This window comes from Chrysochloris asiatica, unplaced genomic scaffold, assembly GCF_000296735.1.
Source record: "Chrysochloris asiatica unplaced genomic scaffold, ChrAsi1.0 scaffold00139, whole genome shotgun sequence".
Lineage (NCBI taxonomy): Eukaryota > Metazoa > Chordata > Mammalia > Afrosoricida > Chrysochloridae > Chrysochloris > Chrysochloris asiatica.
Genome location: NW_006408657.1, coordinates 746,674 through 764,768, shown reverse-complemented (window position 1 = coordinate 764,768; position 18,095 = coordinate 746,674). Strand labels below are relative to the sequence as shown.

General features: G+C 39.5%; 1 protein-coding gene across 6 annotated transcripts in view; it reads left to right on the top strand.

Moving 5' to 3' along the window:
- The window catches only part of LOC102838260 (dystrophin-like), a 3,237,302-nt gene that overhangs the window by 3,104,304 nt on the left and 114,903 nt on the right, over nt 1-18,095 (top strand). For all 6 annotated transcript variants that reach the window (XM_006870143.1, XM_006870144.1, XM_006870145.1 and 3 more), the window contains one exon: nt 644-801. In XM_006870143.1, the coding sequence (XP_006870205.1) occupies nt 644-801 (158 nt within the window). The remainder of the gene's footprint in view (nt 1-643; nt 802-18,095) is intronic.

Below are 18,095 nucleotides of genomic sequence, written 5' to 3'. Positions count from 1 at the left end.
GGCAGAGATGAGGACATGGAGAGATAGAGTAACTAGGGACTCTAGACTTATGGAAAGAGAAAGGCTGTGTGTTGGTGGCCAGGTGCTGGTGGCCAGGAGGCAGACTGGCAGAATGTGCCCTTTGGTTGTTTAAATGATCGTATATCCCTGAGTGTTTTTGTGTACATCCCCAAACAAACAAACAAACAAAAAACAGAGGGAATAGAAGCAAATACTGTTGAATGATAATGCACAAAGGAGACTCTAATCATTGCAATGAAACGATGAGTGTAAAACCAATATTCTCCCATGTAAACTATCACTCAGTTCACAATAAAAAATTTTTAAAAAGAAATAAGTCTAGATCATTTAGATAGTAGTAGTTACATGCTATGGAAACAATATTTCCCAGAGGATCATGTCTGGCTTAGGGAAAATTCTATGTAAAGTTGCATTTTCTTGGTGGGCTGTAGCTTATATAAAAGTCATCATGCTTGTTATATACAGTGATGATTAACCTGGTCCATAAAAATAATAAATGTCGAGGTTAGCAAAAATAGGAGCTATTCTCAAGAGTTGATAATGGATTCAGGCATTAGGTTCTGCTGGCATCCACTTTGTGCTGATTTTTTTATTATTGTAATCTTCTGTCTTCCTTTTGTAGACCTTTTCAAGCAAGTGGCAAGTTCAACAGGATTTTGTGACCAGCGCAGGCTGGGTCTCCTACTGCATGATTCTATCCAAATCCCAAGACAGTTGGGTGAAGTTGCATCCTTTGGAGGAAGTAATATTGAACCGAGTGTCAGAAGCTGCTTCCAATTTGTAAGTTATTCAGCATTTTAAGTATATATATATATTCTTTTGCATGTTTAAAATTGATAATAAAAATCTGCAGTGCTTCAGTTTATCGTAGGAACTCTTGTGGAGGCAGGCAGGTCCGAGACTGTGGATATTTGTGTTTCTGTAAGCAGTGGCCTCTGGGACTCTAGGCTTTGGGAGAGAGGACAATACAGAGGAAAGAAGAAAAATGCTGCCTTTAACAGCAGTGTCTCCACAGTTAGTGAGAGACTGGGATGCTAGGCATTTCCAGTGGTTCCAGAAATCAATCTCCAGTCACAGAAATCCTTTGTCAGTAAGAAAGGGATCTCTGTAAGTGAATCTCTTAGTTTTGCCCCCAATTCTATCATTACAACCTCCTTTCAATGGCTATTGGTAAAAAGGTAACACAGTTTTCATCCCTAAAATGTTGCCTTTTGTAGCCTTGACATGTCGCGACCATTCAAAGGCCTATATAGTGACCTCCCATATATATATAAAATAGCATATTATAGCATTTCTGAGGTTTGTACTTGATACAACTGTGCAGCACTAACTCAACTCACTCTACCTCTCCTGTCCCTCCTTTATCTTCTCCTGCCCCATTGCTTTTCCTCTAATCAGTGCCCCAGACCACCCTCTTCTTCCCAAACACCGCAGCACTCCATTGATGGACAGTTGAATCCTTTCCATTTTTAATAAGCTAGGCAGTGTTGCGATAAACATTTTTATGCTTTTAGTTCTTTTCTTTGATTGACTTTTTTCCCTTTAGGATAAATTCTCAGGAGGGGGATTACCAGACTAGAGGATATAAACCTATTTGTGGGTTTTCATACAAATTACCAGATGGCTTTTTGTCAGAGGCCATTTCCATTGTAATGTCACCAGCATTGAAGGAAGAAGATATTAGCATTACCACAGAACTCACAATATTCTTATGGTTTTGAAAATGCTGAACCATATGTAAATACAGGATTCTCAATCCACTCTAATGCTATGAATAATGGCCAAGAGTTTATAGAAATAGCTGTAGAGTTAACTAGGTTGGACCATATATCCAACCTCCCAAAATGTGCATACACTATCTATCAATCTCTCTCTCTAGATTTCTAGTTTGTTTGTTGCTTTTCTTCTTCTTCTTTTTTTTTGGAAAGTTGCTGCACTAATATTTCTGTTCTTGAATGTAGACACTTTGACTTTCACACTATGCATATCAATGACCACAAATAAGGTAGATTCATTTTGTTTTGCTTTTTAAATAGAATATAAAACAACTTGTAATTAAACAAGGCCTTTTCCTAATTGTTGTTTTCTCGTTTGTCAAGTTTCCATTGTTTTTTAAAGTTCTGTTTGTAGAACACACATACACATCCATGTAGACATACATACGTATGTTTTGTGACTTGAGTTGAGGGTAAGGATCAGAACATAAAACTGCCAACAGCTGCTTTTATTCCATGATGGCTCCTGTTGCAGAGTGCCGTGCTATGGAGTCAATTTTGACTCATGATGACCCTACGTGTGTGTCAGAGTAGAACTGTGCTCCTAGGGTTTTCAATGGCTGATTTATTCAGAAGTAGATCAACAAACTTGTATCCCAAGTCACCTCTGGGTGAACTTGAACCACCAACCTTTTGGATAGCACTCAAGGGCATTCATTGTTTGTACTACTCAGTGCAGAGCACGTTTGGCCAAATCCTAGGCTCTCTGGAGCCATTCTATCAGCAACATTGCTGGCTGTGCTGCTGCCAAACTCCTCAGACTTCCGTAGCCATCACTCCTCTGTTGGGTGTCCCTCGTCTCTCTTAATCTTATGTCTACTGTTTGGTTACTTCTCTGTCTCTGGAATAGCAACACGCTCTTCTCAGTGCCAGAACTTTGAACTCAATCCAGGCTCACATATACTGATTAAATGCTTCCTCACTAGTCAGTCTGCAAACTCTTAGGATTATCCTTTTTGAGCTTGTGGAGAATCCAGCCAGGATATAAACAGTAGTAACAGGTGGAATTACAGGTGGCTTTTATTTTCTTCTCTCTACTATTGTGGAATTTTCCAAAGTTTCTCCTTTGAACATTTATATATTTTTTTAAATTAGAAAAAAAAATTATTTTTTCTAATTTTTGATACTATTTTCTTTTGTTTGATTTCTTGTCATCATCACTCTTCTACTGTGCTTGGGCCCTTATCACACTATCTTCCTAGCAAGCCACCACTTCCTACCCTGGGCCCTTTTACTGGTCTTACTGCTTTTAGAAAAATGTATTCACCATATGACACCGTCCTTAGAAATGTTCAGTCTCTTCCCATTGTCCAGGGAATGAAATCCTAATTTCTCTTATTTAACTCTTCATGTTGTTGTTAAGTGTCATGGAGTCGATTTTGACCCATAGCAACCCTGTATAGGTTTTCCGAGGAGCAGCTGGTGAGCTTGAACTGCCAACCTTGCAGTTCAAATGCCTTTGCAGTCTGGCGCATTAACCCACACAGCCACACCAGGACTCCTAGGCAGTTGCCAATCCGTTGGTTCCATGATCTTCTACAGTATTCTTTTGCTACTAGGGAACAACTTCACCCCGCCATTTATACTCAGCATCCTTATAAATAATACTGTTGCTCTTGCTACTAAAATTGTTTTCCTTTTGTTCACATGAATTGTCTCATTTAACTTTCACAACTTCTTTGAAGGGAATAGAGTAGGTAGACTTTGGGTATCTTATTTGTTTTCTTTACAATGGCAAATTTAAGCTATGCCCCTACCCTTTACCTCTTCTTTTCCAAATACACATCTTTCCACACTGCTGCTCTCTAATTCCCCCAGTGTGAAGTAGGCATTTTCCTGGGCCCCTGGTAGACCAATGTCATAACAAAACAGGGAACGGAGCAGAGAATTGGAAGTGGGGAGAAATCCTCATTTTAATAAGCTGAATTTAAAGCATTGGCAAAACATCCTTGTGGATGTTTCTAGAAGGTGTTACGCACATTCTGTATGTATGGAGTCAGATGAGGTTGACATTACTTAGGTTTGGGGAGTCTTTCAATGTCATAACAATTTGCAGTAGGGTTAAACAGAATCATTGTAAATGCCTACTTTAGACTCTCCATCTTGGCATGCGTTTCCTCAGCCAGGTGCTCTGGCAGTCACCTTGCTTTTCACTGTGCATTGGGCATGAAAATACAATGTTTGCAGTAGGGAGAGATAACAAGAGTGAACATTCCCTCTGTCCTTTGTTTGAAGTGGTAGACCTTGGGAATAGCCCAGGCTCATTCCTTCAGCAAGGTGGTGTTCAAAAGCGGCTGTTTCTACCAGCCTAGGGAAATAACGGACTTACGCGTCAGTCTGCAGCCCTTTTATTCTCTTTGTTGTGTTGTCACCAACTATAAAACTTACTGTTTGTCAAATTGGTACAATTAAAAGAGTGTAGCTTCAGATTCAAGCAAGAACCTGGTAGTGGCAGGAAGAGAGATGTGTCTTCACGAGTTAACAGTCTCTGGATGTTCTTTGAAAGGCTTCCTCAGCTCATATCCCTCCCCATTAACCACTTAAAAAGAGAAAAGGACATCAAAAATGTTTGTCCTTACTTAAAAATCAGTATAGGTCCTTCAAGGAATTATCTCTAATGCCAGGAAATGAAGTCATATCTCTGGATATTAAAAAGAAAAATTCATGATAAATTTATGGGTTGAACAGTAGTATCTTCACTGATACAGAGTGAGGATGTGTTTCTACTTTAGTAGCTTGCTGCAGTCAGTACGTTTTCTAGGAAATGGACGCGGGTAGACGAAGTTAGATTTTGAAAACTAGTTTGTTTTAGAAATACAGTTTGAATTAATGCAGTACCAGTGTGCACCTCTTTCTTAATGGACACAACCCTGCTGAGAGAGTAGATTGATCCTTGTGACCTGAGTGAGGTCAAGGCCATCCTGGCAATGAGTCATACAGACTGCCTGAAGGGACCTTGGCACCTGTCCACATGGCTCCTTTCTCACATGAGATAACTGAGGCCCAGAAAGACGGCATGAAGATATTTGACATCGTGCAATTATATCATGCCAGAACTAGACATCAAACCTAGGTTTTCTGTTTTCCAAGCCAGCATTTTCTTCTGTTGAACTGTCTAGAACCAGTTCAAATACTGTACTGAATTAAGAATTAACATGATTTCTTATATGAATTGGCACCTGTGGGTTAAGCATTGTTTAACCAGAAGGTCAGTAGTTAGAATCCCCCAGCCCCTCGTCAGGAGAAAAATTTGGCAATATCCTTCCAGAAAGATTTACAGACTTAGAAACCCTATGGGGCAGTTCTATTCTGTCCTATAGGGTTGCTATGAGTCAAATTGACTCAATGGCTATCAATGGGTTTGGTATTTTGTTAACAGGATGAAATGGAAAACTGAGCATGATCCTTGGAAGCCAGGGTTGCTGAGTCAGAACTGGACTCGATGGCACTTAACAACAACAACACAACCAAACACAGACACACAGAACCCATGATCATTATTTAGAATACTCCTAATTGAATGTGCATTAGGAGTATTCTAAATAATGATCATGGGTTCTGTGTGTCTGTGTTTGGTTGTGTTGTTGTTGTTAAGTGCCATCGAGTCCAGTTCAGCTCTGGTAGCGTAGTGGTTACATATAGGACTGTGAACCGCAAGGTCAGCAGTTCGAAACTACCAGCTGTTCCGCGGGAGAAAGATGAGGCGTTCTGCTCCCGTAAAGATTTACAGCCTAGGAAAACCCTGTACAGGGTCGCTATGAGTCGGAACCGACTCCACGGCACACAACAACAACAACAATTGAAGGTGCATAGGAGTGTGGCGCTGTGGGTTAATGCGCCAGACTGCAAAGCCATTTGAAATGCAAGGTCGGTGGTTCAAGCTCACCAGCTGCTCCCTGGAAACCCTATGGGTCGCTATGGGTCGGAACCAACTCGACGGCACTTCACAACAACAACAACAGTTTACCTTAGTTTACCTTAAGGAGCTCTGATAGCACAGTGGTTATGAGTCAGGCTGCTAACCTAAAGGTCAGCAGTTCGAAATTACCAGCCATTCTGCAAGAGAAGCTTCTTGGAAGTCCACTAAAATTATACAGGGTCGCTATGAGTCAGAACTGCCTCGACATTACTTATTGACAACAATAACAAGTTTACCTTAGGAGTCCTGGTATGGTGCCGTAGGATAAGCACTGAACTGCCAGGTCAGTTTGAACCAAAAGGTCAGTGGTTTAAACTCATCAGCTGCTCCTTGGAAACCCTATACAGGGTCAGTATAAGTTGGAACTGACTTTTAAGGTTAACAACCGTTTACCTTAAAAGAAGCTCTGATCACATAGTGGGTTGCGAGTTGTGCTGCTAACTGCAAGGTCAGCAGTTCGAATCTACCAACTTTTCCATGGGAGAAAGATGAGACTTTCTGCTCCCATAAAGATCTACAGCCTCGGAATCCCTATACAGAGTCACTGAATCAGAACCAACTCCACAGTACATTAACCACCACTACCAGTTTACCATATAAAAATTCAAGTAATATTCCTTTTAAGGTGGGAAAACATTATACTTTGAATTGGCACCAAAAAAATGTCATATATCCACAAATTGCTATTTGGCACAGCCCTGAAAAGTGCCCCACTGCCCTCACCCCCCACCCCCACCCCCACACAAACACATAATATTTTGACCATTTTCTTCTGTAAATATTTTAAGGATTTCATTGTTTAGATAGAATCATATACACCAATTTTATATTCAATATGCTTCACCTACAGGAGCTTGGGTGTCACAATCTGTTTATTTTACATCTGTTTTCTGCCTTCTGTTGCATTCATGCATTCAAAATGAATAAGTTGCTTTTTCATCTGTCTTTGGTATTTTTATATTCATCTGACAAAAATAAGTATCATCGATGCAGTTTCTGTAATATAGAATGATAAAGAAGTGAGAAAAAATTGCAGCCTCAACTGTTGAGAACAAGTATATATTACTGTCATCTGTAAATAGTAAATCACTCCAGAATGCCTGCAGTAGTGAGTGACAGGAGAGCCGAGAGGTTAAGTTCATAAACCTTGACTGCCTGGGATGGAATCCCAGCTTCACTGTTTGCTGGGTATGTGACCTTGAGCATGTTTCTTACCCTTCCTAATCCCTAAACCATACAGACAAAGCATTTAGAGCTGTGCCTGGCACATAGTACGTGTTCAGTAAGTATTAGCTGATGTTACCTAAATGGGTTATCACAGGAGAATATTCCACCAAGATTTAGCAATTCCTTTTATCTTTAACCAAGCATCTGTGGATCAGGTTTTGTTGTTGTTAAGAGTCGTTGAGTCGATTCCAACTCACAGTGACCCTGTGCATGGTTTCCGAAGAGCAGCTGGTGAGTTTGCACTGCTAACCTTGTGGTTCACAGTCCAGAGCTTATCCTACAGTGCCACATCAGTATCAGGTTTTAGAGACCCTTGAAATTCTGTTTCTCTGTGAATGTTAAAATGCCATGCCAGGATTTCTGAACCCATTAGATGGCATCACTCATACCAGTTGGTTACATTACATAATTTCCATCCGAAAATTAACTTTAAGGAGCTCTGGTAGTGTGGTGGTTACAAGTCGGGCTGCTAACCTCAAGGTCAGCAGTTCAAAACTACCAGACACTCATTCCATGGGAGAAAGATGAGGCTTTCTGCATCCGTAAAGGTTTACAGCCTCGGAAACCCTACACAGGGTCTCTGTGAGTCGGACCGATTCCACAGCACACCACCACCATCACCAAACTAACTTTAAAAATACCCTGTTTTCCTTAGATTTTCTTTGCCTTATTACTCAGTAATATTGAAAATATGGACCCTTCAGTTCCATAGACATTCTGCTTTTTCCACTTTGGACTTACTTTGTTGTTGTTGAGTGCCGTCAAGTCGATTCCAACTCATAGGAACCTTGTACCAGGTTTCCGAGGAGTGGCTGATGGGTTTGAACTGCCGACCTTGCAGGTCCCAGTCCAATGCTGATCCTACAGACTCACTAGCTGTTATTAGTTGCTGTGGAGTTGATTTCCAACTTATGGTGTACTCCACAGAGTTGAAAAGGCTATGAACATTTGAAAGCAAATAAGTATATATGTGTGTGTGTATGTATATATATATATATTGTTGTTAGGTGCCGTCGAGTTGGTGCCAATTCATAGCGACCCTATGCACAACAGAACGAACACCGCCTGGCCCTGTGCTAACCTCACAATCGTTGCTACATTTGAGTTTATTGCTGCTTCTAGGCTTTTAAAATTCATGGAAAAATGGAATTAAATGATACTAGAATTTTCCCACAAACATTGTGAAGCCCCTCATTATAAACTCTAGTTCACATTAACAGTTACCCAAAAAGCTCATGGAAACTAGGAACCGTGAGTTCAATTTTTAATATTTTATTTTTCCATATTTGCCACTAGACTGTAAATTTTTTTTCATGAAAGTATCTTTCTACAAAGATGATTCAAAACGAAGAATTGTGTCAGACTTCCTCCTCAGAAATTCATATTTATTTATCCAAAATACTTAGTGTGTGTTGATCTATCCTGATCTAACAACTATTTTTTGTTTGTTTTTTTGGCATTTGATGAAGTATTTTTCATTTATTTTTCATGTTGTCCTTTTTTTAAGCTTCATTTTATTTTCATACAATAAAATTTCCTCTGGTGCTCAGTTCTACAACATTAGACAAATGCATATACCTTGTAACTAACCCCATCACCACCCTGTGCTCTCTTTGTCATAATTGTCTTTACACCTAGTCTCTGGAAACCCTTGATCTGTTCTTTGTCTGTTTTGGTTCAAGCTCACCAGCCGCTCCTCTGAAAACCTATCCAGGGTCTCTATGAGTCAGAACTGACTCGAAGGCACATAACAACAACAATCATTTTGCCTTTCCCTAAACAGGATTCTAAGGAGCTCTTGTAGCGTAGTGGTTACGAGTCAGGCTGCCAACCACAAGGTCAGCAGTTCGAAACTACCAGTGGTTCCGCTGGAGAAAGATGAGGTTTTCTGCTCCCGTAAAGATTTACAGCCTTGGAAACCCTGTACAGGGTCACTATGAATTGGAACCGACTCCACGGTACTTAACAACAACAATAACAAACAGGAATTTAAATTATTGTAGGCAATAGTTGTTGTTGTTAAATGCCACCGAATAGATTCCGACTCATAGTGATTCCTGTATGGGGTTTCTGAGGAGCAGCTGGTGGGTTTGAAGTGCCCACCAGTGCTTTTCCTACAGTACCACACTAGGCAACAGTTGTTGTTATTGTTGTTGTTAAGTGCCATGGAGTTGGTTCCGACTCATAGCAACCCTGCACAGGGTTTCCAAGGCTGTAAATCTTTACGGGAGCAGAATGCCTCATCTTTCTCCCGCGGAACCGCTGGTAGTTTCGAACTGCTGACCTTGCGGTTCACAGCCTGATTCGTAACCACTACGCTGAGTAGTGGAAGAGTTTACTTTACAGCTTGTACTTTTGCATAATGTGTCATGATCCACACTTGAGAGAGTATGTTCCATGATACCTGAAGACTTAGATATATATGTTTTATAATGTCTTAAGTGAAGCGTTACAGTTAAATAAGAACTCTAGCTATACAGGGTCACTGTGGATCGGAACTAACTTGATAGCACTGAACAACAACGAGAAGCTTAAATTAGTAAAATTGAGTATGCTTATGGATTTGCATAGATTTCACAATTGTCTTCATGTTTCCTGGGGCTATGGTGTTAATTGGTTTATTAGTCAGGTGGAGTGGAGAGCCTGAGGTCAGGACAGTTGTCCTTGAACATGTAAATGAAGAATGGATAATCGCCCATTTGTAATTGTTTGGGCTGATTTGATCTTTAATGGGTTATTCAGAGTCCTGATTAATATTTAGAGCAGTGAGTGCTGGCCTCCAACCTGCTCATTAGCTTTAGAACTTTAAATAAAATACTTGATTTCTACCCAAGACAGCAATTCTGGGAAGTCTTTTGTTTCTTCTTGTCTTCATGAAGACAACTCTTGACCTCTCAATTTTACTTTAATCCAGAAAAATGTCTGTTAAGTGCGGGGATTCTTTTTTTCTTGGCTTAAAACAGCAGAAATGTATTCTCTCATAGCCCTGAATGCACTGCTGTTGAGTCGATTCCAACTCAGAGCAATTTTGTAGGACAGCGTAGACGTAGAACTGCCCTACAGTGTGGGCATTCTTGAGCTTTTTTTTTTAATGGATGGAGATTCATATGTAGGGATCTTGAAAAAACATATGTAGGGAGAGTGTGTAAGATGTTTTAGGAGCTGTCAAGGTATGAGTTGTTGCTGCCAAATGTATTCAACTCATAGCGATCCCAAGTGTCAGCATAGAACGTTTCCCGTAAGGTTTTCTTGGCTGTAATCTTTACAGAAACACATTACCAGGTCCTTCTCCTGCAGAGCAGATGGGTGGGTTTGAACTGCCAGCCTTTCTGTTAGCAAGCGAGATTTTAACCATTTCATTACAAGACTCCTTGAAGGTTGGAAAGTAGAGAGGAAATCAGCTTTGTGTTCGATTTGTGGGTTTTTTAAGAAAATTTACTCTGAGGAGCTTCTCAAATTTTATACTATTGACGTTAATGCCATTCCCGCTACCACCAACCCCCTCCACAGTTACTAAAGTCACTCTTACCCACTCTCTTCTCTTACTCTTTGCCATGAAGGAAAGACTTGGGAGAAAGCAATGGTTTTCAAGCAATGTTATTTTTAGAAATTTTTCAAACTTAAAGAAGGAGTTAAAAGTAGAGTACAGTGAACATATATATTATGCACATCTCTACAACCCATGCTAAGCACTGTATGCTGTTCAACTTCCCCTCACTCTCTGTGTATGTGCCCACATGTTGTTGTTGTTAAGTGACACCTTGTTGATTCTAGTTCATAGTTTCATGGGTTGTAAACCTTTGTGGGAGCAGAAAGCCTCATCTATCTCCTGCATACACATACACATACACATACACACATATTTTTTCCCCTTTACCATTTAAAAGGGACATCATAACATGCACTCCTAAAGTCCACTTGATATTGTCTTCTTTTTCTTAAGGGATATTTCCCTATGTAACTGCAATGTCGTCATCATAGTCTAATGTAATATGATTTCTATAATGTCATCTGATATGCAGTACACATTGAAATTTCTTCATTGCTTCTAGAATGTCTCCCTTGGAACTATTTGTTTTCTTCCAGAATCCAGTCAAGACTTTTTCCTTGGTTTTGCTTGTGGTGCCTCTGTACTCTCCTTTGAGTCTTTTTGTTTGTGATTTCCTGACATTGATACTTTGGAAGATCCCAGGCCAGTTCTTTTACAGAAAGTTCCATATTCTGAATTTGTCTAGTTGCTTCCTTGGGATTAGAATCAGGTTAATATTTTTTTGGCAAGAAGATGATAGACGTGATGCTGTATACTTCCCATTGCCTCACATCTTGGAAGAGAAAAATTACACTTTGTTCTTATTGAATAAGTTAAAAGGATCTCTAGTAGCCTAGTGGTTATGAGTCAGGCTGCTAACCTCAATGCCAGTAGTTCTAAACTACCAGCTTTTCCGCAGGAGAAAGACAAGGATTTCTGCTTCCATAAAGGTTTATACCCTCGGAAACCCTATATAGGGTTGCTATAAGTCGGAACTGACTCCACGGCACACAACCACCACCACCAAGAATGTTCAGGTGGTGTTTGACAGATATCTCCATTGTAAAAAGTACCCTTTGCCATTGTAATTGGAAAGTAATCTTTGTGATAGGTTCATATTCTTCAATAGTCTGTTCCTTAATAGACTTGCACCGTATAATTTTAGCATCCATTGATTATCCTTATCTAATTCAGTCTTATATTGGTGATTGTACAACAGGGGTTTCCTAATTGTACCATTCCTTCTGCATGTATTAGCTGACTTTCTTCTGTAAAATGATGCCCATATATCATTATAAGCATCCAAGGAGGTTTTGAATAGCATCTCTTCTGGCTCAACTCTCTTTGGGCCAGGACAATGTTTGAAATGCCAGCGTCTAGAATTGAAAGTCTTTTTCTCCCATAGCCATACCAAATATATCAGAAATATAATAAACATAATAAATACATTTCCATGTCAACCACTTCTCTTGTGGGAGCAACAACTTGATATGACCAAAACATAAATGTGTCCTTTTTTCTAATGAGGATAGAGAAGCTCATAGGATTTTCTGTTTTGTTTTGTTGTTTTTTTCGGTTCTGTATGTTGGCCATGTAGCTCATATGTGCCATAGTATCTAATGGTAGGAAGGATGGGTAGTGCCAAAACATAAGGGAAAAACCAATGGTATTCACTTCTACCTTGTTGTGACTGTCAGTAGATCAGAATAGAATTCACTGCAAGATTTAGCAACTGGGCACTACCCTATGGAGACTTTGCTTGCATAGATACCCAAGCCTCCAGCACGCTCAGGCTGCTCCTCGGAAGCCCTATACAAGGTTGCTATGAGTCAGAATCAAGTTGAAGGCACTTAACAATAACAACAACAGCAGCCCTCTCAAGGAGTTCTTGGATGGTACAAAGAGTTAATATTCTAGACTGCTAACCACAAGGTTGGGGGTTCAAATTTACCCATAGGAAAGAAATCTCAGAAGAAAGGACTGGCAATCTACTTGTGAAAAATCAGCCATCGAAAACTTTACAGAGCACAGTTCTTTTCTGGCACCCATGGGGTCTCCATAAGTTGGACTTGACTCAACTACAACCGGAACGGGTCCTGGTAGTACTGTCAAGCAAGTTAATGATCAAAAAGATTTCTGAGCACAGTCTATATGTTCTCATAGTTTCCATCACATTGTTCTCCCTTTTAAAGACTATTTTAAGCATCCATATTTTCATATTAAAAACGAAACCATCTTGAACTATATCTTTAACCTCATTGAGTCTGCTCTCATCTGTAAAATAAAGTCAAAGATGATTGTCTCAACAGTTACACGTCTCCAAGCTTCTTTGATTTATGTACTAAAAGTTATAAATGGAAAGTGCAGAAAGGGAAATGAATTACCATTCTGAATTCAAAGCATGGCCATATCAGCAAAGTCTTGCCTGATCTTCTGGGTAGCAACTCTTGTAACAAAGCTCTGAGATAGAGAAAACAGTGTTGTACATACGGTATGGCTTTTCACATGAGACCAACCATTCTCTAAAGAAAAGTAGCGTAGATAGAATAGCAGGATGTGAAAAAAGTGTGTGGAACCTCAGATAAATGATCCCTTGTGCCTTCTACTATAGTTTCTTAGCAACTCAAAGGTATAACATAAGTCTCTTGTGGCTAAGAGAATCAAAATGCCACCTTTCTTCTCTTTTATTTGTTACATGCTGGTTTCATATAGTTTTATAGGCAGTGTTTTTTTTTTTTTAATCATTCATTAGATTTTCATCAAAATTGGGCTTGTTTTGAAGAAGACTCATTAATATTCTTTACAACTTGTTCTTGTTCCTTCTTTTATGTTCGTTGCTAGTGCAGACTCCTCTCTTATGTAAAATATTCCACTGATGCCCTTGGTAGATTTAGAGGTTGTTAAAGAAATTGTAATAACAGCTCAGGGAACAGTCAGGAACTGTCAGTCCTATACTGCCTGACCCTGACTAGCCATTCTCCTTGTAGTTTTAAAGCTGTGCGTACAGACTGTAATTCACCACACAGTTTTTGATCAATTTAAATTCAGCAAATCTTTCCAAGCACAAGAGCTTTTTATAATCAGAGCCGGAAAAGTAAGTTTGTTGTCTACTAATGCCATTACCCATTAACAATGACAGCAACATTGAAGTGGTTATTTGGATTTATGAAGGGCACATTTTACTAGGGAAAACAGCAAATGAAAATGTTCAGGGAAGGGAGATAAACCTTTTTCAAAAGCTGTAGTTTGTCCCCAGTGTTCTACATAAATTTATCTGTTTCTTTCCATAAGATTGTTTGGGGTTCCTATTCATGCACATGTATATAATTTATTGTATTTATTATTTTTTCTTTTAATGGGCAAGAATTCTCCTGAATAAAACTATGGCATACACTTGCATGTTTTTATATGTACAGGTACACAAACACACACACATTTCTACTAGCTGGACTGCCTTACCTTGATTGGGAATGAATTCCTGCTCCTATTTATCCTGGAATACTTTATGTAGAATTATCTATTTGAGAAACAACTTGAGTTAAAATCATGGTCTATCATTTGTAGCATGTTCCCTTGTGATCTCCAGTTTGGGGTTTTCGCTTTGTTAGTCCTCTTTGTACCCTATTTCCATGGTACTTCTCTTGCCAACAGTAGTTCAACAGGCTTACCAGCATGGATTCTCAGCTTCTGTTTTCTGTAGGATAGCAGCTTGCCTGTTGGGTGCCCTTCAGTGCTCCCAGAGAAGTCTAGAGTTTAATTAATACTAATGTACTATTATATACATACATACATACATACATACATACTTGGTATATAGATAGAGAGACAGAGAGAGAGAGTGATAATGTGGTGCTATAGGATAAGCACTGCACTGCTAACCACAAGGATGTCAGTTCAAACCCACTAGCCACTTCTCAGAAACCCTATATAGGGTCACTATGCATTGGAACCGACTGGATGGTACTTAACAGCAACAGCAAATTATATATATGGATTTCTTAGTTTTAACAAATGAACATGGTAATATAAGATTTTGGACTGTATGTCGCTACCCTCTACCCAGTAGCTGCCAGTAGCATCCTGCCCCCATTTGTGACAACTAAAGTCTCTAGACATTATTAATGTCCTTTGAGGGAACAGACTTGTCCCTGGTTGAGAATCAGTGCTCCAGAGGATGACTGTCTCATATATGGTTCCATTCGGGGACTTCAGTGTGAGTTTTGTGTATCCTTGTCATTTAAGCCAGATCATTTTAAATATACCATGCAAAATTTGGAATTTTGAGTAGAAGCATAGTTTCCATTTTTAAGTAGTCTGTGGCCTAGGAGAGAAACTGAGAAACCACTGCCATCAAGTCAATTCCAACTCATGGCGATCCTGTGGGAAAGAGGAGAATTGCTCCATTGAATTCCTGAGACTGCAGATTTTTACAGGAGCAGATAGTCTCATCGTTCTGCTCAGAGCAGCTGGAGGGTTCGAACCATCAGCCTTAGGGTTAGCAGCGCACTATAACACAAGGGCTCCTTAGGAGAGAAACTAAGATGGTTTAGGCAAAAACTGTTTCCAGGATGGTAGTTCCTTCTCACCATCTGAACAGTGCTGGACACAATCGTTTGTAGAATGTTTAGTTCTCTCTACGAGGCGTCTTCAGAAAGTTCAAGAAAAAATTGCATTATCGTTTCATTCAATTTTTCCACAAAAATGTAGTTTTGACATGATTTTCACAAACATCATAATTGAGATATCAATTATATTTTCTTCAAACAAGCATATATATATATGAATTCTGGTGTGGCACTGTAGAATCAGCACTGGACTGCGAACCATAAAGTTGGCAGTTCAAGCTCGCCAGCTGCTCCTTGGAAACCCTATACAGGAATCGACTCGATGGCACTTAACAACAATGACAATATAGATATACTTATAATAGCGACTCTGTATAGGTTTTCCAAGGAGCAGCTGGTGGGTTTGAACCGCCAACCTTGCAGTTCAAACGGTTTTGCAGTCTGGCGCATTAACCGACAGTGCCACACCAGGACTTTCTCTCTCTCTCTCTCTCTCTCTCTCTCTCTGTATATATATAGATATAGATATATAGATATAGATATGCTTTTTATTATGAATTGAGTGAAGGTTTACAGAGCAGAACATCAGTTTTACATTCAACAAATCATAGACTTGGTTTCATTTCAGTGATGGCAATAAGATATAAATTTTTATGGTAGCTCAAATATGGAGCTTGTTGAGGTATCTTCCCATTGCTTTTCTTCCACACCTAACCATTGATGTTGTCACCCTAAGGAGAAAATGAGTATTCAGGTTGACACATTTATGTGCCTAAGAACATATGGAAAGTCTATAATGACAGAAACCCAAAAGTTATTCTGAGTCCTGCAAAATTCCCATACTTCTAACATGCTATTTATTATGTTGTTGTTAAGTGCTATCAGTCCGTTTTGACTCATGGTGACCCTGTATAGAGTTTCCAAAGAACAGCTGGTAAGTTTGAACTGCCTATCAGTACTGGTTCTACAGTACCACATCAGGAGTTTGCTATTTATTAAGTGCCGTCGAGTTGGTTCTGACTCATAACAACCCTGCAGAGGGTATGTTGCTGTTGTTAAGTACTAAGTGCCGTCGAGTCGATTCCGACCCATAGTGACCCTGTATAGGGTTTCCAATTAGAGCTGGTGAGCTTGACCCACTGACCTTGTGGTTCAAACAACTTTGCAGTCTGACATATTAGTCCGCAGTGCCACACGAGGACTCCTGGTGAGGGTATATTGGTAGTTCAATCCCTTGACTAGAAATTTTTGTTTGTTTTGTTTTTTAGCTGTGTTTGAAGTCCTGAGTAGCACAATTAAATACTTGATTATTCACCAAAAGGTTGGTAGCTCAAATCCACCTAAAGAGGTCTCAGAAGTAAGGTCTGTGATCTACTTTTGAAGGGTCACATCATTGAAACCCTATGGAGTACAGTTCTTTTCTGAAACACGTGGTGTCACCATGAGTCAGAACAGACTCAGTAACATAGAACTATGTTCGTGTCTTTTGTTATTTCATGGTCTTTGTATCTTGTTTCGGTGGTACCACCACAATCACCTGTACCAGAGCAACAATAATGCCAACTTGATTTATTTCTCTAGAGTCTATGCTACAGATAGTTTTTGATAGATGAGGACCAACGGAGGATGGGAAACCCATAGTACATCCAAACTGTGGCTATTACAACTACAGGCTAGAATATCTCTGCTCTTTTTGTATATATGAATGCTGTGTTGTTGTTGTTGTTGTTGTTAAATACCCTCGAATCAGTTCTGACTCATAGCAACCCCGTATAGAGTTTCCAAAGAGTGGCTGGAGGCTTTGAACAACTGACTTTGAGGCTAGCAATCCAGTGCTTATCCTACAGTGCCACACCACGAATGCTGTCGGAGAGGAAAAAAAGATATTGCATAACCAAAATGAAAAACCAGGGCTAAATGGCCCATTCTAAGAGTCTTTGCTTAGATGGCTTGAAATTGGCATTTAGGGGCGAGAGCAAGGTCTTTTAGGCATATATATATATATGTCAACAAATCCTGATACCTTAAGGTTTATCACAATCCAATGCAAATGTACCTGTCTTTTGACTTCAACAGCCTCCTACTGTCCCAATCTAACCCATTATTTTTTCTAGAATGAGCCACATTTCAATTTTGCTAGTGTTTCGTTTTGGTTCTGTAAGATCTTTATGGAAGTTTGCCTGGTTGGTTTTGTGTTTATAATTTGTTCTTTCTTTATTATCAGGCAAAAAGAGAGGCAATACACCACTAGGATACAGAATAGTTAACAGTAAAACGAGAGATCGAAACAGATTGAGAATGTGAATTCCCGTATCTTGTCTTCAGTGCTATCAGTTGGCGTAGGTGAGCAGTGTTAAAAGAGGCAAAATTATGGATCTTGTATTTTAGGATCTGGAAAGAACCGTATAAGAGTTTCCAGCCTTTAAGCACACAAGAATCTATAGTATTTTGAAAAAGAAGAACTTTCTACAGTCCCCATTGGTAATTCACACTAATACTGTTGTAACAACTTTCAATATTAGGAATTTTTTCCTTGTGAGTTACAGCCTAAATTCCTCATGCTGCTTAAGCGTGTTTCCTCTCGTTCTGTCCTCAGTGGAGGAATAGAACAGGCACCTATGCAAGGAGCCATTCACATAATTGGAAAGTGTTATTAAATCATTCCTTCAGCCTCTGGTTCTCGCTCATTCTCGCTCTCTTTTTTTTCTTGGCTAGCTAATCCCAATTCCCTTAAACTGTTCTCATAGGTCTTTGAAACACTTTAATTATTGTTGTGCCTCTCTGCCAAACCTTCTAGTTCTGGGTCAGCTGTAGCCGCCAGAACTAGACGCTGTTTTCTCGAAAGGGATTCAACAGTCCTAAGAGTAATGAGCTAATCCCCTCGTGATATACTTAGTATACCTTTAAATATATCACAAGCATGCTGTTCCCTTTTTATTTTATGTTTTTATATCTACACTGTTGCTGACTCATGGTACCAATATTTTTCTGTCTTCCAGAATGAACACTACAGTATGTCTTTTAATCCATCACTGAATAGTCATTTAAATATAGTCTGA